Genomic DNA, 21,404 nt, shown 5'->3' on the forward strand with positions numbered 1-21,404 from the left:
TTTATATATATCGTTTCGATTTGGAATTCAAACGAATTGGGCATCGTAAAGGAACATGAAGAATTTTTAAAGTGGAAGAAGTTTCCGAAATGAAATACGTTATATAAAAACCAGCCAAGACGAGACTCTCTGTAACGACTTCCCGTAGAATGATACACGTTTTGATAAAAACTGATAATCATTTGAAGTTTAACATTACGACCTTCGGGGATATGACACCGTTTAGACTGAGTGATATGTCTCGTCATAGTTACTAATGTTAACAGGTTTCTCCGAAACGTTGGTGCCTAAAGAATAAAGCTATCCCTGTAACAGGCTGTGGAGGCCCATAGGGTTGTGAGACGTCGAGGCTCCCACAGTATCTAGACAATCGGCTCACAGACGGCGGTGAGGTCTGCCTTACGCGCCAGCCGCTCTTTACTCCCCAGGAATATTCCTGGTACTCATTTCTGTTAGAGGCTTGGTCGGCCCTAGTCCCATAGTGCGGCTGGAAGGATTAGGTAAATCGAAAAATCCAGTGACCTTATCGGTATTCGAACCCGCGACCTTACGGCTTGTAACAATGCCTCAAACACTATATTTCCTGCGAGGTAGGTCAGTCAGTAAAGCGACTTGGCTACGTGATAGACGACTGAGGAATCGGGGTTCGATTCCCTGCTATGCCAGAGGATTTCTGTTATCTCCACAACGTCTGGAATGTCTCTGGGACCCAGACGTTCTCCTGTGCTGTGGGTACCGGGGGCTCTTAGGCAGACAACTGTCCTCCGTTTTGTCGAGGTTTGAAATGGTGGAGCACTACCTCCACTCCCCCATACTGTTTTATGACGCAGTGTTTAGTTAAATTTCAGAATTTAGTAGGATTTGAGGTTGTCACCCCGGTGGTTATGAAGAGTTCCATCTTCTGGAATATGACGCTGTGTAGCACGTTCGAAGTCAACCGACGTTTCTGCTTGCCACCTGCTTTCATTCCATTTTCATGCTCGGCTTATTACTCGACCGTTTAGATAGAGGCGAAATGTACCTCCGAAACGTCGGTTGACATTCAGCGGAGTACACGGCACTTTCTAGGCGATAGAACTTTCAAATTGACTTTGACAGAATTCAAAGAGAGGGGCTTCCGAAAACAATTAGAAAACTACAGACACGTGGCTGAAGGAGCCGTGAGGACGTTGGGGGATTCACCTGGCCGCGTGAGGCCGCGACGAATCATCAGATGACTCCTCTGTCTTGCTGCTACGTGGTGATCGTGTTGATGATGATGGTGATGATTGTACTTCCGTACTTCTCAGTGTCTTCGTGAACCTGGACGTAACACATGTAATACTTTCTGTTTTTATATGGGATAGCTCAGTCGTTATACTGACGGGCTGCAAGCTGTACGACCCGGGTTCTATTCCCGGCAATGGAAAGCGTCCATACCGGTTCAGGCACCCGTCCTGCCTCATATCCAATGGGTACCGGGGGATTTTTACCCAGGATTAAGGCGGCAAGGGCGTGAATCTGACCATCCAGTGAGGAGGTTAACAGTGGTGGAGCTATGCCTCCACTCCCACATATGTCTTTATACCTTGCTTTACGGGTATAATTTGTGAAGTGTCTGTGCAGAGCCCACAGGTTTTGAAAGTGAGTTTCCTTCACGTTTGTACTTGGCCTCTCTGAGCAGTATAGAAGTTTCCGTGCGTCCGTTACTTCAGGGGAATACTCGATTGAATCAAGTGAGCCCCGTTTTCTCGTAATATGCGTCACATGTCCCAGTCTTGTGTTGTTTGCAAGTTCTTTAGACGTCAATATTTTCTTCTGTTGACAATAAACCGTACGTACTTTTTTCTTATTCAAGAGAGTTCCATCATCTTTGAAGCAAAAGAAGGTTGTCAAGATAGGAAAGTTGGAAAAATGAAGTGAGTTTCAAGGGAAATGAAAGTAAGAAGATGTAAGAATTGAGAGAGGCAACTGTCAGTCCTTAAGTACAGTTTGAAGAATGAGGTGATGCAACAACGAGACCACTGCCATCTGGTGGTAAATTGCGGTGTGACTTGACAGTAAAAATTTTATTTTTGGTATCTTTTTTTTAATCATTCTCTTTCATTTAGTTATTTCGTTCTTGGCCTTCCTGCTTCCTTCTCTCCTCCCCGCCTTCTCTCCTCCCCGCAATTCGTTCTGTAAGAAGTGACTGTTCAAGTATTTCCTCAGCCACTTCTGGCACACACGTCTAATGAGTTTTGATGCTATATCTGCGCGCTGTTATGAAGGATTTTCCCCCTGAGGTCATCTGGGTATTCAACTGAATACGATTCACCGATGTCACTGTGTATGAAATTATATTGTCACCTGTATGAGTAACTATAGACGGGGTTTAGATTTGTAGTCTGTTTTTGTTGAACACGTACAGATCGCAGCTAAACGCAACTGTAGCCCTGTCGCTAATTCGCACACTCTGCAGTTCAGTACAACACGTACGGAGTCTTCTCATTCTCCTGTGTCGTCACAAGTCGTTGGCTGGTAGCGGCTTTCAACGGCGTAGCTTCCACGTGTTCTTGTCCTTACTGGCTGACTGTCTCGTAACTAATCCCTACTCTTCTAACTGCCGGCTCAAGACTCTCTTGTAATCACAGCTGCTCCTCGTTATATAACCTCGACAGGGGCCCCAGAAAACGCCTCTCATAACAGTTCTATTGTTGCGTCACATAGGTATCGCACGGACCCCGTAGAGAGCATAGCTTCCATGGATCCGCATTATATATCCTCGTGGCGGATCCCGCACAAACACTGTACAGTTCTGTTGTGGCGTCACATAGGTATCGCACGGACCCCGTAGAGAGCATAGCTTCCATGGATCCGCATTATATATCCTCGTGGCGGATCCCGCACAAACACTGTACAGTTCTGTTGTGGCGTCACATAGGTATCGCACGGACCCCGTAGAGAGCATAGCTTCCATGGATCCGCATTATATATCCTCGTGGCGGATCCCGCACAAACACTGTACAGTTCTGTTGTGGCGTCACATAGGTATCGCACGGACCCCGTAGAGAGCATAGCTTCCATGGATCCGCATTATATATCCTCGTGGCGGATCCCGCACAAACACTGTACAGTTCTGTTGTGGCGTCACATAGGTATCGCACGGACCCCGTAGAGAGCATAGCTTCCATGGATCCGCATTATATATCCTCGTGGCGGATCCCGCACAAACACTGTACAGTTCTGTTGTGGCGTCACATAGGTATCGCACGGACCCCGTAGAGAGCATAGCTTCCATGGATCCGCATTATATATCCTCGTGGCGGATCCCGCACAAACACTGTACAGTTCTGTTGTGGCGTCACATAGGTATCGCACGGACCCCGTAGAGAGCATAGCTTCCATGGATCCGCATTATATATCCTCGTGGCGGATCCCGCACAAACACTGTACAGTTCTATTGTTGCGTCACATAGGTATCGCACGGACCACGTGCCCCGTTAGGGGACTCGAAACATATCCCACACATCATTTCGCATTGCCCGCACTAAAAGACACAGAAGATAAATAAAGGCTGTTATAACTTCACGATTTTCAACCGTGAGGATCAGCGGTCGCCCAGTCGGTATAGCGGCTGGACGGTTGAAGAAATGAGGTTCGGTTCCCGGAAGGGGCAAGAGATTGTTCTCTTCTCCACAGCGTCCAGACTGACCATAGGACCAACCGGTCTTTTATCCAATGGATATCGGATGCTATTTCGCTGGGGATAAGACGACCGGGACGTGAATCTGAATACTCACCTGTATCTAGTGCCGAGGTCAAGAATGGCTGAAACTGTGCCTCCACTCCCCCCCATGTCTTTATGGCGAGATCCTTAATGAAGCACAGAGATAATTCTGCCTTTATGTTTAGTCCACATTGCAAGAAATTCTTGCAGGCTCCTCTAATGTTAGTTTCTTTTTAAGAACCTCTCCTGCTTATTTCCATGCATGCTTGCCAGCCTTCTTTGGTACTTATTCCTTGATTCTGAGGTCTGTTAGGGCGCATGACCTCCTCTGCTAGAAATGTCTTCCCTCGCGGGTCTGGCGTTCTCAGAGCTGAGATGGTTGTCACAGGCCTAGCCCCCAGCCTGGAGGACCAGGGGCTGCAATTTGTCTCATCTCTTGACTCTACCAGTAGCTTATGCCTCCGCTAGCATAGCTATCCGCGTGATGAGGGAAAGCAGATTACTGCACCAGGTGAAGGTCGAAGCCCAGGGGAAGCAAACCAAACTCCGTGGTGTTAGTCCGCAAGCGAACTATACCGACGTAGCGACCGCCGTTTGTCGGTAAAGTTAGTGCCAACTTTAGCGGATAGAGGGTGTCGCGTGGTCAGGACAACAGATCCCCACTGCCATTAATTTCGGTTTTTCTAGACCGGAGCCGCTATTTCCTTAAAATGGCTCCTCAGTTATCCTCACGAGGCTGAGTGGACCATTTCCTTTTTATTGTGTAATTTGCTTTTTATTATTACATTTGAATGCTCAGTACTGACAAGCGTTCCGATTCTCCATCTGCCTACAAACGTTCAATTTTCCTGTTCTGCACTGAAGATGGAGGCAGCATATTCTTCCGAAACAAATATTCACCAGACAACAGTATGTCGCATGCCAGAAGACCAAACTTTACAGTCAAGACCTTCAGGACCTCAAATTTCATCGGATAATAATACTTCAGTTATGCTTGTTGGAGCAGCTGAATCGACTGATGACGTTTGTCACTGTTTAGGACATTTTCGAGAAGGGATGAGAGTAGGAACAGTGTCTACAGACCCTGGGACAGGGCACAAGGATCGATTCACCTTCTTCTCCATCCTGAGCTTGCAAACGCTTCAACCTTTCCAATTTCCCAGCGCAGCAAAAAGACTCACGTTGTTTGCGACCGTTGAACTTGGGTATTACAACTTGTGTGAAAGGGATAGGCCCTTAAATCTCTGTAGATGGAAGCATGCAAAAACAATTACCTGTACAAACCTACCTGATGCTGCTCGGATCAGGATTTGACGTACTTCGCCTGTTTCCCCGCTCCCCCCCCCCCCATGCTCCCTACCGCAGCTAAGGTTAAAGGTGAAGTAACATGGATTCAGAAACAAAATAACGGACCTATTATAGTTCAGGAGGTTAGACGGTGGTTTTTCACCGAGGAGACACGAGTTCAATTTCGGGTGACGAGATTCGTTATGATTGTGATTCTATTTCTTGCTGGTTTCCCCAATTAATCATGATTCCACCATTGTTCCATACTCATCTGTGCTCGCTGTCGTGTTTATGATTGTCATTATGTTTATGCGCCGGCCTCCTTTACCCTCAGGAAGAAGCCCCACGGCTATAATGCGGCTGGAAGGATTGGGTAAAATTTAAAACTTCGGTGACCTCATCAGGCACCGAACCCTAGATCTTCCGGCTTGTAGCAGAGTGCCTCAACGAACTACGCTACCGCGTGCCCAAGATTCATCCCATTACATCCCCTCACCCTGTTTGTTACGTCACCCCCCGCTTCTCTTCTCGTTTTATCACATATTCGCACTATTTTTCCTCTCCCCAGCTTTCCATACCTAGTCCAATTTCTTGACTTCCTTCTACGTTTCTTGAAGAAACCCCTTTATTGCCCCCTCCCCACTTCCGTGATTTACACCGTCGTCCGAGGCCCTGTCTTCAAAAGCATTATGCCGAGGTTGCAATTGGAGTACAGCCCTGACAGTCATCAGTTATTTGCGTCTTCTGAAGGCTTACGAAGAACAGACGTCTTTTGAAGGAGGTATGCCGTCTTCTGGGGGTTTCGACAGTATTCAGAGAAATGTATCGCTTCCATCTTCAGGGTCGGAAATTGAACTAAGCAAGACACTAAGGAGTCATTGCCGACTCCTCCTTGCTTTGCTATCTCTTCGAGCGTTACTTCGAAACGTCGATGAACTTCTGCCAAGGTGCCCGACGTTGCAAGTCAGAACATGGTACACACAGTGACCACTGAGAGAACCTCGCGTTCAACTGGTTCGATTCCCTGCGCCATCAGATTTTGTGAGAAGTAGTGGGTCTGGAACGGGGTCCACTCAGCCTCGTGAGGATAATTTAGGAGATATTCAAGGAAATAGCGGCTTCGCTCTAGGTAGCTGAGATTGAAGGCCGTAGGTATCCGTTGCGCTGACCACGTGACGTCCTCTATCCGCTAAAGTTGGCACTAACTTCGCCGACAAGCTGCGGTCGCTCGATCGGTATAGTTCGCTTGCGGACTAAACCCACGGAGGTAGTTTTTTTTTTTTGTTTTTGCAGTGGAATATAAGAAAGGAAAGCTTCAATTACAGCTGTTAGAGAAGAGCCTGGTGTTGATGTGTTATGCTGAGAGTACAAGGTTTAGAGCAGTTACGTTTCTGTCACATGTCCTGTGCACTTCATACTTGGTAAGAATTTGTCAGTTAGTTTATTTAATGTGTTAAATATCGTGCACAAAAATTTGCATACAACTTCTCAAGTTAGGTAGCTGCAGACGCCACTTCATTGTTTTCCCGTAGATGACGGCGTCGTCCTGTTGAAACATCAAAGAAAATATATGAAATTTAGTACTTACGTAAGGGACATAGAAAATTAACGATATTTTTTTAGTACAGTTTTAAACTATTATAGAAGTGGGGCACGTGATAACGTTGGTTGAGGCACTATGCTTGAAGTCAGAAGGTCGTGGGTTCTATTCCCGATGGGGTGATTGGATTTTTCAGTTGACCTAATCCTTCCAACCGCACTATATCTCTAGGGCAGACTCAGCCTCTACCAGAAATGAGTTCCAGGAACCTTCCTGGTGGTAAAGGTGCGGTCTGCGTTTAAGGCTGGCAGCCTCACCGCCATCTGTGAGCCGATTGAACAGAAAATATGGTTGTCTGGATGTCGCACAATCCTATGGTCCTTCACGGCCTGTTTCACGGATATCTTTACCTGTTATTATAGAAGTTTTTTGCAAATCTATATTGTGCCTTATTAATATGCACTTCGGGATTAACACATTTGTGGGAGTGGAGGTATAGTTCCACCATTCTTGACGTCGGCACTAGATGTCGCCAGCTTCACGCTTCAGTCACTTTGCCCCGGTGAAACAGCCCTCGTCACCCACCGGATAGGAGGCTGAGTGAGCCTCAGACCCGTTCTAGACGCTATGAGGAAGAGATAGTTTGGCCCTACCGGGAATTGAACCTGGACCGTCGATCTTGTAGCACCTGCTATACCGACTGAGCTAGAGGCGAGGAGACCTGTCTGAGAAGAGATGTTTTCATATACCAGTGTATGTTACGTTACAGTGTAAATGTCACAGAGACAAGTGCCCATCCATTGGAGGACTTTCAGACTGGCGTTATAACAACTCTACTTTCTGGCAGCAGCCATGTTGCCGAAGAAATTTATGGAAACAATAAAAAGCTTTGGGTGGGGTGGGGGTGAGGGAAGTAGAAGGGATGTTGAGTCTAAAAAGTGATGGATGAATGCCTCTAGACTCGCGTGAGACTGCGAGCTAACCTGGACTACAATTCTGAAATTCTTTTTTTTTGTAGAATGGCGGGGTTTGTGAGGTAGAAGCGACACGACTTGCCCTTACATCTCTGGAATTGCAGCACTGTCAGCATAATATTTCCCTACTCGCGGTAAATAAAATGCTTAGGTTGTTGGAAATGTTTTATTCTATTTTTATACAGTGTGTGGCAAGAAACTTTGTGACGCAATGGGAGCCTGACCATATTCAGGAGCCGCTGTTTGAGATGTAGCCACCTCTCGTCCGAGGTCATCACAAGGACCCGGATTTTGATGACGTGAAAGTACTTAAAAATGACCTATAAAATGACCGAAGAAATCCAGAAAAATGACCCAAAAATGTAATATGCAGGGCCCGGATTTTGATGACCTGAAAATATTAAAAAAATGACCTACAAAATCACCGAAGAAATTCAGAAAAATGACCTAAAGGAGAAAAGAAAGAACGCTTCGGTTGCCATGTGATTCACATTTGAGAAAACATATGAAGAAAAATTCCCTAAAATGGCCAAAAATGACAAGAAATACCCTTAAAAGTCCAAAAATTTACGAAAAAATTACACCCAAAATGAAAAAAATAACCTTAAACCTAAAAATGTCAAAAAATTACAAAAAAAAATACCTATAAAATTTACATTTCTGTAACCAGCAGCTCATATCCGAGATTTATATATTTAAGAGCATCGCATAGGATACAAGGAAAAAAAAGATGACATGTCATCAAAATCCCAGCCCTTGTCATCACGTTCCCTTTATTTGCTTACTCTGGAGATCTTAATATAGCCGATTCTCATAATGTTATGTGTGTGTTCGTATTGTTAATTTCCTCCGCCTTTTGCTCTGTTCCTGTCGAGCTCTACATATCGCCATCTCCAACGAATAACACCGACAAATAGTTAATCGTGAAACCTCTCGTTTACACACTCTACTACACATTGTATATCCTAATCAAAATATCACTTATATTCACGGAATAGACACGATACATTGAAGTAATGTACTGTTCATAACTTTATACATAACTTATGTTCATGCATAGATAATTCGTTACTCTGAGTACCCGAATTCGCTAATGTCAATGCTAAATTGTACACACACACACAAATAGAATTCTACCAATAAATAATAATTGTCTGTATATGTATCAATAACATCAGCATTTACTGAAACTGATCTGCTTCTACAGAGTGGCCCGAAAGTCAGTTTACCCGGAAATTCTCTTGTATTAACTGAAATGTTCAGATGTTAACCTTCCATTCAGTTTGTAGACCGGTGTCACAATGTTCTGAGTTGTGCACTGAACATGAGAGATCTCAGGTCGGACATTTTTATTTGTAATTTCATTAAATAATGAATCAATTATCGTACATCTTACTAACCATTTAACTGACTTTTGGGCCACTTGTGTTTTCGGTGTAGTTTGGGGCAGGGGAGGGATACGCAGGCGTACGATGGGAAAGCCACTTTAGGAACTGCCTGTACGGTTCAGAAGAACAACATTTATCTGACTTGGGCTAATATACTATTCGCGCATGAAGAGGTTTAAGACCCTGTGTAGTCTGAAAGAATTCTCAACATTTCGGAGGAACCTACCGCTTCTAACGTATCTTCGGAACACAGTATTAATACTCGGTTGGCTTATTCATCGTCCCTGAAAATGAACGCAATACGTACCTCCGAATCATCAAAGAAATTCCACCTGACTACACGGCGTCACATCACAGACGATAATAATCTCCATAATAACTATTGTGAGAACCACGACTTAGGTATATTTTCAGAGAGTCGATCTAGAGTCTGTGAAATACATAGCTTTTTTCTATATACAGGGTGATTCTAATATTATATTACTACTTCACATGTTTATATTTACTTTCCTTTCGCTTAAATAACATACACAGACTCACACAAGGGAAGCGTTTTGAGTATAATAAAGGCAATGAATTCAGTGTCACAGGAGTGATAATGTGAGTCTGTGACAGTTATGAGGTCGTGTGGGGTGGCGTGCCACAGGCCGGACGACACCCAGACCACAATAGGAAGGCAAGCCCGAGCAATCCATCACGTTGTAACTACGATATCAACGCCGCCATCTTGCATGCTGCCTTAAATGTGTTCATGTTGCGCTACCTACCCTTTCTCCCCTACTCCAACCCTCTCACAACCCTACGTGCAACAGTGATCTGTATCAGATCTTAGTTCTGACGAGAAACACGTCTACTTCTCCATCAAAATATTCTCATTAAATTCATCGAAATATTGTTTATATAAGAATTCAGTTCGTACCTCACAGGAAGACACACTGCTTCTCAGTTAGATGGATCAACCGGTTAATGCTGTTTAGCATGATAATCACACTTGTGCGAAGTGCAAAGTTTTAGATCGTCGAATTGGGTAGTGCATATGGTTACCACTGTTATTTTGAGGTTAAGGAACCTCATTATTCGACAACATATATTACTGATAAGACCAGGAGCGTTAGATTAGCGGAACAGTATCACACGCACGGAAATGATGATGCAAACAAATACCTATACTCTGTAAACCTGTAGAATAGAAAGGATTTGTGATATTTGAAACCATATGGGAGAATAATATTAAAATGGATCTTAAGATACGGGATGTAATTATGTACTAGATTCATCTGGCTACGATAGGTACCAGTGTCAGATTTCTATTTATTTATAGGTTGTTTATTTAACGACGCTCTCAGTAGCTCAGAATGTAATATCGAATGATACTACTACGAGAGAGAGTCAGTAAATGGGCCATAAATGGATATAAAACGTAAAACATATGATCCTCGAACCAGGAAGAAACATTTCTAGACATATCCTTCAACATTGATACCCTTGTCCCATCACTTTGCCAGTGCGTCGAAATCTGCAGCATAGAAGTCTTGAGCGTTGTGTCATCCAATTCCACCCCCGGTTGGGCATCATCTGCTGCTTTCGAACGTCCTTGAGAGAATTTCCGACCAAGATGTAAACAGCTTTACACGACAAACACTTCCGACCGTAAAGTGGAGACACTTCTTTATGAAAGTTCTCTATATTGAGTTATTTTGTCCACAAAAAAAAACGCACAGACAAATCACTACTTTCCGATAGTACACTCATCAAGCACATTCGCCATTTTGACTACTAAAACCAGCCTTTGAATATGCGCATGCGCGTCTGATATATAGACTGTCATGAAGCTGGGCTGTGCTGCTACCTAGTGATACAGATAGAAGACGTACTAGGTCCATGGCAACTGCTTTACTTCAGTTTTTGACCTATTTACTGACTGTCCCTCTTATAATGACCAGGATGTTTACGTCATTCTTCGATCCAGAAGATCAAATCAAACTTCTGCCAGATCCTGTAAGACTGTGTTCGTTATAATTGTGGGCTATGTGACACTGCTCGCCTCAGTCGGTTGAATAGGTAGCATAATATAGTCCAGACACGTTCATGTCGGTAACTTTGCCATAACGACGGGACTGGAGGGTCCCTTTGTCAGTAGTTTTAGCGGTGCTCTGAAATACGAGCCCCTTCGCTTATACCTGAAGATGTGTTATACAGAGTTTGTCAAATTCTTGTGAGAATGTCAGTTCTCATCCTGAATCTGGCCGCGAATTTAGATTGGTACAATAACTCTGCGGTTATTGGGCGGACGTGGAGCTGTCCTTTATGGTTTGTTTCACGGCCGTGTCAATATATAAATGCAGTTCTTCTCAATTCTGTTTTACCTTGGGTAATCGTTAAGTATATGATATTGGTGGTTTCGCTGTGAATATATTCCTGATAGAACAGTTTTCTGCGCCGCGCATGCATCGTATCTGTGTTTCCTTCTTTTATTTATTGTTTATTTGATGATGATGTCAGTAACTGTGCTACTTATTGTCGGCTATTTTATGATACTATTGCTGTCTGGATTGCATAACGGTAAGATTGATGAATGCCGGTCACGGTAGCCGAGCGGTCTAAGGCATGTACTGTCTTCGCTCGCTTTGAAACCGGGATCATGGTTCGAATCCCACTCAGGGCATGGCTGTTTAGTTTGTGTGGTTCACCCGCCCAAGGAGTCCTACCGAACGTGTAAGATCTAGAAAAACCGAAGTGAACGGAGAAGTTCATGGAGATAGGCCTAGGCCCACTGGGGCTGTAGTGCCAAGGAGTAAAAAAAAGTTTGATGAATGATTAATTGCCAGTGATACAGACAGTTGCAAGGAGCCTCATGCGAGTCGCGAGTCACTGTTTTGTCACCCCTTTTACGTTACAGATTACGAAGTAAAGTGGAGTCCGAAGTGTAAGTTAAGTTGAAGAATTCTGGGATGTAGCGCGGTGTAGAACTTGTGAGCCGACGTTTCGGAGGAACGTATCGCCTCCAGCTTCATGGTAGACTGCAGACTGTAACCACCTGCTGACGCTGGTTTCTCGATCGCGGATTTTTCTGCTATGAAGTTGGAAGCGATACATTCCTCCGAAACGTCGGCTAACAAGCTCTACGCCACACCACATTCACCGCTGTGAAAACCTTAAATCTGATATCTAATTTAAGTTTTTTTTTTATTCAAGATAGAAATTGGAAGTGTTGTACAGTGATCTGCTGAACGTGGGTCTCTCATAAAATTTTGTTTCGAATGACCCACACATTCCGGAGTTATTACCAAAATTTCGAAGAAAATTTTGCAGTTTCAAAATTAAAATTTGTGAAAGAAATTTTGGTTTGTACCTTTCACATTATCATGAACAAAGGTTAGTGTGATTTTGTTTTCATATTTATCGGTTTATTTTTAATAACACGTTAAAAAATATGCGTAGAACTAGAAACGGTCTTCTTTTTCGTTCTAAATTATATTAATTTAAAGTAGTGGTGAACAACTAGTAGAAATGTGTTGCATGGAGTACAGTTATTATGGGACTGTATATATTTTTAGTGTATGGAAATGAACCAAAGGCACAGGCAGAAAAGAGCTGAACACAGGAGTGTGACTGCTTATATGCATGAACACGCAACTTTTTAAAATGGTGGTCAGACGAGCTGTTTGAAGGGGCGTTAGAGGCTTAAATTTCATGAAAATCTCATTAGGTCATTTTTTTCTATCTTTTACTAGACATGAAATCGCAGTTATTTTTTTCCCCAACGAAAAATTCCAAAATTTATTTCTGAAGTATGCATTTGTTTTATGCAGAAATTCACTGGTTTTTAAAAATGGCTACTGAATCAACTGTTTGATCGGACTTTGGAGGCTCAAATTTAATGGAGATTTTCATTAATCCATTGGCTTTGATGTTTTTGCTATAAACACAAAATCGGATTTTATAACGAAAGCGCCGAAGTTTCACTTCAGTGTCCCCCTTTTAATGAACCATAAATAAATAAGCAAATATATAACGCACTCTCCAATACACAACCAGCGCGCAATGCATCGATAGATGGCAGCATATGCACATCACGTGACAGAAGAGATAAGCCAGTTTACCTCTGTGATGGAGCAGATCTGGGGATAGACCGCCCGTTAGATCATCAACCCTCTGCCATTAAAGCGTAGAGTTTTTGTTACTTCACAGTGTTAGATAAAGTTTTCATATGGGGCTATGTAAATTGTGTCTCTGTTGGATTTGTTTTCTGTTTGAAGCTGTAGAGAGTAGTTTAATAATATTTATATTCAGCCCTATATGAAGGAGTAACTGGGCCATTTTGTTCAGGGCCTTGGCCAAGTTAGCACTAACTTCGCTCGGTCGGTGTAGTTCGCTTGCGGACTCAAGTCACGGAGTTTAGTTTTTTAGTTTAGTCTGTGTCGGCTGAAACATTATTTACTTTTGTAAGGGATATATCTGACATATTTTCCTTAGGCCCAAACCTGCCAAGCGTATGTGAGAAAGATTTGAGGTTTTCACGGCGGTGACTATGAAGAAAGCAGTCTTCTGGGATGTGGCACCGTGTAGATGTGCGATACTTTCTTCCGAAACGTCGGTTAACACCATGTCTACACGGTGCCACATCCCAGAAGACTGCTTTCTTCGTATATGAGAAAGTTTGTGTCAATATCTTTGCAGCAGTTTATTTGTTGAGCTCCATTAGTATCACTTAATAGCGACGCATAACACGCTGCTTCTGTTTTAATGATCACGTCACATGATTATCGTTTTGCATTCCAAGTTGTAATTGCAGGAGCTGTGGAGTTTGCTCCTGAGAAATGTAATAACACAAAATCCATAGAAGGCATTCATAACAAATCTTTTCAACTTCGTAACGAATCAAATAGAAAGGATTGTAAAGTTCTTAATTTAAACCAAGCTTCCATTTTACCTCAGTGACGCAGAGAATGTATTTGCTTTCCGTATAGGAATTTTGTTAGGAATAAGTAATAAAAACCATGAAGGAATACGATGGGTGAGAGAAAGAATTATGTTTGAGGCGAAGAGATGGATAGGAATTAGAAATGTGAGATTGTAGCTGTGGGAACTCAGAAAAGGGTTCAGGAGAGAGAAAATGTGTTAAAGTTCCTGTTCCCTAACCGTAACTTGGGATGTGACAACGCGTAGTCCGGTAGATGTTCCGCGACATTTCGGAGGAACATAATATCTCCATTTTCAGGGTCAAAGAGTAAACCAAACAAGCCCCGATCAGAGCCCTCGGTTTACTTTGCTTACACACTGATTGTGAAGGTGAAAACGCTGCGTTCTTTCGAAACAGCTGGGAGATAGTGAAATATCTTTAAAACCTTTTAAAGTTGGACATTCGAATTTGTTTTCTTAAAATAAGTATCTGCAAACCTTGTAAATTTATGACTTCACGTTTGTTTTTTAAATAAATATCTAAAAATCGCGTAAGGAAGGATTTTTGGATCTGTTTTTTTTTTAGAAATAAATAAAAACCTTCGAAAGTTAGGCTGTCATTTTTTTTAAATATCTAGACATATTATAAAGTATGTTTTTTTGTTTTTAAACATCTAAGAACCACGTAAAATTAGGCTTTCGATCTTTCTTGAAATGAATATATGGAAACTTTATAATGTTAGGCTTTGTATTTCGTTTTTTACAAATAAACTTCTCCGTTTGGCAGCGCTGATGTAGCGGACAACGTGTAGGTAAAGACTGTAAAGTTACTTGGGTGACCCGTCAGTGCGTTACGTACCAAAAAACTATGTGAAACTTATTAACAATGAATGCGACGGTATTACGTTGCTGTTGCAAGACTGAGGATGTTGGCGCCGCGTTGTGAAGAGCATAGAGAATTGAACCGAGAAAACGCATCTCTGCTTGAATGTATAGTAATCCGAAGCATATGGACCCAGCGATATACATATGAGCAAACAGTAGAGAGTGATTCTTAATTATTATCGGGATTTCCATCGCCTATGGTTTTCAAACTGGAAATAACAAAATAGAACAGCTTACGGAATATGGAAGCGTAACCCAAAAAGTTTTATTACTTATAGAATCAATGCTGCAGGGTGCTAAATAAAACTTGTTGAGATACACTTTAATATTCCATAAGCAGTTTTATTTTATTGTTTCTGGTTTGAAAATTATAGGCCACGGAAACCCCGACAGCAATTTAGAATCATATTGTATTTTGAATAACGTTCAAACATTCCGATTTTTATGACCATTCTGCTGTTTGGACCGGTCCAGTGGGCCCATAAATACAGATACGCGTTGTATGTATCTGATTTACTGTGTTTGAGTGTTCAGTGGAACTGACATCTTTTTTTTTTTAAATATATATGGTTGTGTCAGCTCAGAAATGTTTATTTGGAGGCACCAGGTGCCTTTCTCGGTGTTGCCCCTGGTAAATAACGTCTGTTGCGACCTAGCAGCGGGGCGAGACAGATTACAGAGGCGTAAGAGAGGAGGAACTGTTACCTTCTGAAGGAAGTCTGACTCACAAAACTCCCTTAAAATGATTGATCGTTGTTGATAGAAGGGGGTTGGAAGGCTGCGAGCAGCTTCTTCGGGGAAGTCTCAAACTAGACTTTTGGGGTCCAAACTGCGTTCCACGGGTCCATGTATTTTCACAGAAGTTAATAGCTTTACCATAAAGAGAGTCGATATGGGAACTGAATTAACTGGCTCCATGGGATAGATTCCTTGTAGTTCCAGAGATAGGCGGGGTATACTCATCATTATATGGAAGGTTGTTCGCCACTAATTTAAACCTTAAGCCAGAGTAATCCACTCCACACCCTTCCATATGATTTCTTTAAAAGCCAGGTATAATTGTAGACTTATTGCCAGTAAAAGAACGGGCAGAATTTTGTGGTATCCAAAGATTCATTTCCATGTTCGCGGTAGAAAGCTACTGATCCATATCCTATGCCAAATGAATCCACTCCACATCCGTCCATCCGATTTCTGTAAAGTCCAGACCTGCAGGTCAACTTAATGTCGGTAAAGCAGTTAACATTTTTGTTTTGGTACCTGTAGGTTCATTATCGCGTTCACATTGTTCCCACCATTAATCCCTATCCTATGCCAGATGAATCCACTCCGTACCCTCCAGTCCGATTTCTTTAAAATCCAGGCATGATGATGAACTTAATGGCAGTAAAGTAGTTAACAGCACTTTACGGATTCCGAAGTTTCAGTACCGTGTTCACAATAGACCGCCAGATCAGTCCATGCCTATAGGACACATTTTGGGATCAGATGCTGTTTGCAGTCTCTTTCAGGCTTCTATGATAAGCATACTTATGGGGCACATTTTAGGACCAGATGCTGTTTGCAGTCTCCTTCATGCTTGTATGATAAGCATACTTATGGGACACATTTTAGAGTCAGATGCTGTTAAATGTCTCCTTCATGCTTCTATGATAAGGATACTTATGGGACGCATTTTAGGATCAGATGCTGTTTGCAGTCTCGTTCATGCTTCTATGATAAGCATACTTATGGAACGCATTTTAGGATCAGATGCTGTTTGCGGTCTCGTTCATGCTTCTGTGATAAGCATACTTATGGAACCCATTTTAGGATCAGATGCCGCTTGCAGTCTCCTTCATGCTTCTATGATAAGCATACTTATGGAACGCATTTTAGGATCATATGCTGCTTGCAGTCTCCTTCATGCTTCTATGATAAGCATACTTATGGGACACATTTTAGGATCAGATGCCGCTTGCAGTCTCCTTCATGCTTCTATGATAAGCATACTTATGGAACGCATTTTAGGATCAGATATTATCAGCAAAGTCATTCATTGTTCTCTGCCGAGTAAGGGCATTTGAAACATTATAGGATTTGTCTTGGCCACGAGAATTAGAAGTCTCCGTTTTATGCGCAACGCTGAATTCTGTGGACCATTAGAGAGGCCCCTCCCCGCTCAAGGTGTGAGCGCCTCGTGCCCCTTGGGTAGTGGGGAAGGTGTGGTTACATGTTACAGGAGCACAGGCGTGTGAAATTGGAAAATCCTCCACGTCTCTGTCCTTGTCTTTCTCTTCCATTTCCGCTGCTCGTACTTCTTGTAGTTTTCTTTTTCTTGGCTGTGATTACACTGAGCGTGTCTGTAGACGAGCCAAAAGAAAACATACACAGCATTGCTAATTTTTTAAATTATTTAATGTACAGAATGCATTGTTGGTGAATATTTCGACTTGCGAATGTCAGCTACATTGTAGATTACCTATGTCTGTTTCTAAATATTAAGGGCAGTCTGAAAACCACTACCGCCTCTGTGGTCTAGTGGTCAGAGTTCCTGGCTACAGATCCAGAGGTCCCGGGTTCGATTCCCGGTGCTACCGGATTATCTGAGAACTAGTGGGTCTGGAACGGGGTTCACTCAGCCTTGTGAGGATAATTAAGGAGCTACTTGAATAGAAAAGTAGCGGTTCCGGTCTAGAAAACCTAGATTAACGACCGTGGGGATCCGTTGCGCTGACCACGCTCTTTGTCCTGGAGAGCTATGCCGGCGGTAGTTTTACTACCAGTAGGGTCATCCATGCCGGAAAGGTCAAGGGGTAGAGTCCAGACTAAGAGAGATATCCTGGTCCTCGAGGTTGGGGGCTGGGCATGAGGCTAACAACCTCATCCTGTAAAAAGGATTTTGTTTCGAGACCTAACAGCCAGCCTCGGGTCATCATGAGTGGGTCCATTCCTATGCCAGCACGCATTGGTTGTGGAGACTGGTAGTAGAGGAGGCCAAGGCTCGCCCAGCTACAGATCCAGAAGTTCGGGTTCGATTCTGTGCGTTTACCACGCCACACCCTCTATCCGCTAAAGTTGGCACTAACTTGGCCGATAAGCTGCGGTCGCTAGGTCGGTATAGTTCGCTTGCGGACTGAAACCACTGAGTTTGTTTTTGTATATGAAGGAGTAATTGTAACAGAATATCGGCACACATGAGCCGAAACCTGTCGTAATGGACAGCAAACTCCACTTGTTGGAAGTAGCGTTGTGTTCAGAAGAATATAATTGAAGACATTACCCTCCCTAACAAGATCAAATTTTTGGGTGCAGGGCTGCCCAGAAGTTGAATCTGACGTCATCACCACATCGGCGGAAGCGTCATTCTTCTGGGGAGGATGACCCGGGTACAGGATTCAGCGCTGCTATCCGCAGGGCTCCGCCCCCTGTCCCACCGGCGCTGCTTCGTCGTATTGGCGTCAAGGAGGTCACTGGCGTCGGAAAGGTAAGTGACACACTGTCTATTACGTAGTTTTTTCAAATAGTTTTGACGCTTGTGATGTATTAATGTAAGGTAAAGACTGCCGTAGCCGGACATGTTTCATACAACGAAAATGTATTACACAAAACAGAAGTAGATTCTAAAGGGTTCTAAGACTCAGAATTACTGGGTTCTTGGACTTCGCACATCATCCTTTATTCTAGAAAACTAGCGAACGCGACGTTTCGCGAGAACCGAAACGTGTAGTACCCACTAAAATAAACCAACTGTTGAGAGTAGTGGCTCTGGAACGGGGTCTACTCGGCCTTGTGAACATAATTGAGGAGCTATTTCAAGTAAATAGCGGCTCCGGTCTAGAAACCCGAGATTAACGGCCGTGGGGAACCATTGCGCTGACCACGCGACACCCTCTATCCGCTAAAGTTGGCACTAACTTCGCCGACAAGCGTTGGTCGCTCGGTGGGTGTAGTTCGTTTGCGGACTACACGTCGCGGAGTTTGTTTTTTCTTTGTTTAGAGAGTTACCTTTGTTTATTTAGTTAAATATTGTTATGTCGACTGCCAAGCCTTTCACCGTCAATTACGATAGACAACAGGATGCATACAACGAAGGTAGGGATGTTTCTTCTGTAAAGTTGGCTACACAAGGTGTGACGTGTTGTGGATATCGCCTCAGAATTTCCCTCTCTTGGTCCCACGAGCAGCCAATCAGAGCTAGCGGCTCCGTAATGGACAGAGGAAAGACACAGGAAACGACGCTTCTCTCCAGATATGTGTATCTTCATTCTCCAGGGAAATATTACTGGTGATATTGATCCTGGGCATCCGATTTCACCCCTTTTTCTCCGATTAAAAGGAATCATCCACCCTCCATTATAAATCATATGCTAAAAAGACGGGGAAGGAAAATTAGTATAATTGAAGAGTCCAATCAGAACCTAATTATATGTGCGCGCTGTCTTCTCTAGAGAGCTTTATATATGATCTGCTAGTGGATATCATAATTATGTGTGATTAAGGATGGTGCTACTGTTTGAAAGGGTGAGGACGCGCAGGGGAGATCACCGAGCTTTGTGCATTGGAGGGTGAATTGTTCTTTGAAGCTTACCTTGAAATTGGTTCTGTCTTCACAAGGAATACTGGTACCTCGCGCTAAGTAAGGAAATCTTAATTGGCCCCTATGTATCTCGGATCACAGGGTTGTTATACTTAGGGTCTATGGTCTGAGATGACTGGGGATGTGTTTAAAATGAAGGTAGGGTCCTCTGGGATGTGATGCCACGCACTTTGTACAATATGGTCTTCTTGAATGATGGTTTATAGTTCGGTATATGATGCCTCCATATTCAGGGTAGATCAACACGGTCTTCTGGGTTGCGATACCTTGTAATTAGATGCGTACCAACATTTCGGAAAGAAAACCTTCTGCTTCCATCTTCAAATCTCTCTGAATACGAAGTGGCAATACCATTTGTCACGTGTATTAGTGACTAAAACCGCGGGTTTGGATCGGTGAGTCGATTTATTGGATCTTCGCTAGTCGTAACTACAAATAATTATAACACTTTAAACATTACTGGAATTATAACACTTAAATAAAGTCTGTATCTGTTTACACTAGTCGTTGCTACGTAACATCTAAACAATTGCTGTTCCTCTGCAGTTTTCCCTATCCGTTTCCTAGCAACAGATTTTAGCACAGAATATAACTGTCACACTCAGATGTCACTGCACTGCAGCACACATAAAGTCTTCAAATCACACAGGCTGAGTTTTAATTCTTCATCACCTATGAACACGGACTCAACAACTGCTAGTTCCAGTTCGCTCCAATCTTAAAAAGTGAAAGTCACATTGCGACTGACGGTCAGTCTGTAAGTCTGGGGCTCATGGCCAGGTATTTATTACTGTGTGACAGTTACGATCTTGTTTTTGTGGGGCGCCCTCTCTGACGAGAGGACGGGTCTGTCTTTTGTACATGTTGCTGGCCTTGCCAGCGCAGTCTTTCTCGGGTCCTAGTCCCTTGGGACTCGGGACCCTATTTTACTCTCTCAGATTTCAGACTTCCCTTTTCGTCGCCTCCTACGACTCGCAGGGTCACGTTGAAAGTATTCGATCCCGCCTCCACACGGGGGTAATCTTACAGCTCAGAGCTCTTGTAATATAGCAGCGTCACGGACCGCATAGAAAACCTCTTCCATTCAGAATATTTGCTTAACATAGTAACCAGTCACAGTGCGTATCTCATAACAGTGGATTCCCTATTGTTGTCACGTTCTTAAAGGGAAGATGTTTACCGGCCGTCGCATAGAAACGGCAGTTCTTCTGTTGTTGCCTCTATTCAATGCTGCGAGAATGTTTACGGACGTTCCTCTGTTGCTATAGAAACGATCCATATGTCACATTATATTACAGATAATTAACGTACCTGTTATAACGAGCAGTAAATTTTTTGTGAGATTCAGATTTCAGGGTAGACATGAAGATAGAAGCAGAACCTTTCTTCGAAACACTGGTAGATATCCACAAGACTAAACACCACGCCATTAAGGCGTATGAGAGAGGTACAGATCCACATGTTCTTCACTTGAGTACTAGATGGAGGTGAAGTGTTAGCGTCACGTTCCGGCCGCTTTACTCCCGAAGATAGATCCCCCGATAACTGTTGGATAAGATATAGGAAACTGAATTACCTTAGCAAAATGCTTTCAAAGAACGCATGTTGCAAACCGGTGAAATTTGTAGTCCACTGGTTAAAAATGGTAACAGTATCCATGTGCTTCATTCATTAAACACAAAACCATGAAGGTGTGTAGGGAGTGGAGGTATAGCTCCACAATTATTGGCCTCGCCATGAGATTGAGGTGAGTGGGCACGTTAACCTCCCGGGAAAGAGCCCCCGGTATCCCTTAGGTAGTAGGCTGGGTGTCCCCAGAGCCGGTCCGGACGCTGTGGAGATAATCTGTGACCCGCACCGACACTCGAACCCCAGACTTCCAATACTTCGCTATACCGACTGAGCTATGCCGGTTCCTAGCTTTTTGCGAGATGGCTGCTTCTTCCACCACTAGGCACATACAATACATAGAGGCATAAGATAAAATGTTGCCTGTGCTTAACTAATTAAGCTTTCATGAAGACGTAGGGGGGAGTGCATGTATCTATCCATATATTCTTGACATCAGCAGTATTTGGAGTTGAGTGGTCAGCTTCACACTCCGGCCGCTTTACTTCCGGGGAAAGAGCCCTTGGTACCTATTGGATAGGAGGCTTTGTAG

General features: G+C 43.3%; 1 protein-coding gene across 7 annotated transcripts in view; it reads left to right on the forward strand.

Moving 5' to 3' along the window:
• LOC111873360 (kinesin-like protein KIF26B) overlaps positions 1 to 21,404 on the forward strand; it is a 293,199-nt gene that overhangs the window by 35,633 nt on the left and 236,162 nt on the right. For all 7 annotated transcript variants that reach the window (XR_002844374.2, XR_002844375.2, XM_023868019.2 and 4 more), the window contains exon 3: positions 17,959 to 18,130. Coding sequence is in view for 5 of the 7 variants with exons in the window: in XM_023868019.2 (XP_023723787.1) it covers positions 17,959 to 18,130 (172 nt within the window). In the remaining 2 variants the exon portion in view is untranslated. The remainder of the gene's footprint in view (positions 1 to 17,958; positions 18,131 to 21,404) is intronic.

This window comes from Cryptotermes secundus, unplaced genomic scaffold (genome assembly GCF_002891405.2).
Source record: "Cryptotermes secundus unplaced genomic scaffold, Csec_1.0 scaffold2171, whole genome shotgun sequence".
Lineage (NCBI taxonomy): Eukaryota > Metazoa > Arthropoda > Insecta > Blattodea > Kalotermitidae > Cryptotermes > Cryptotermes secundus.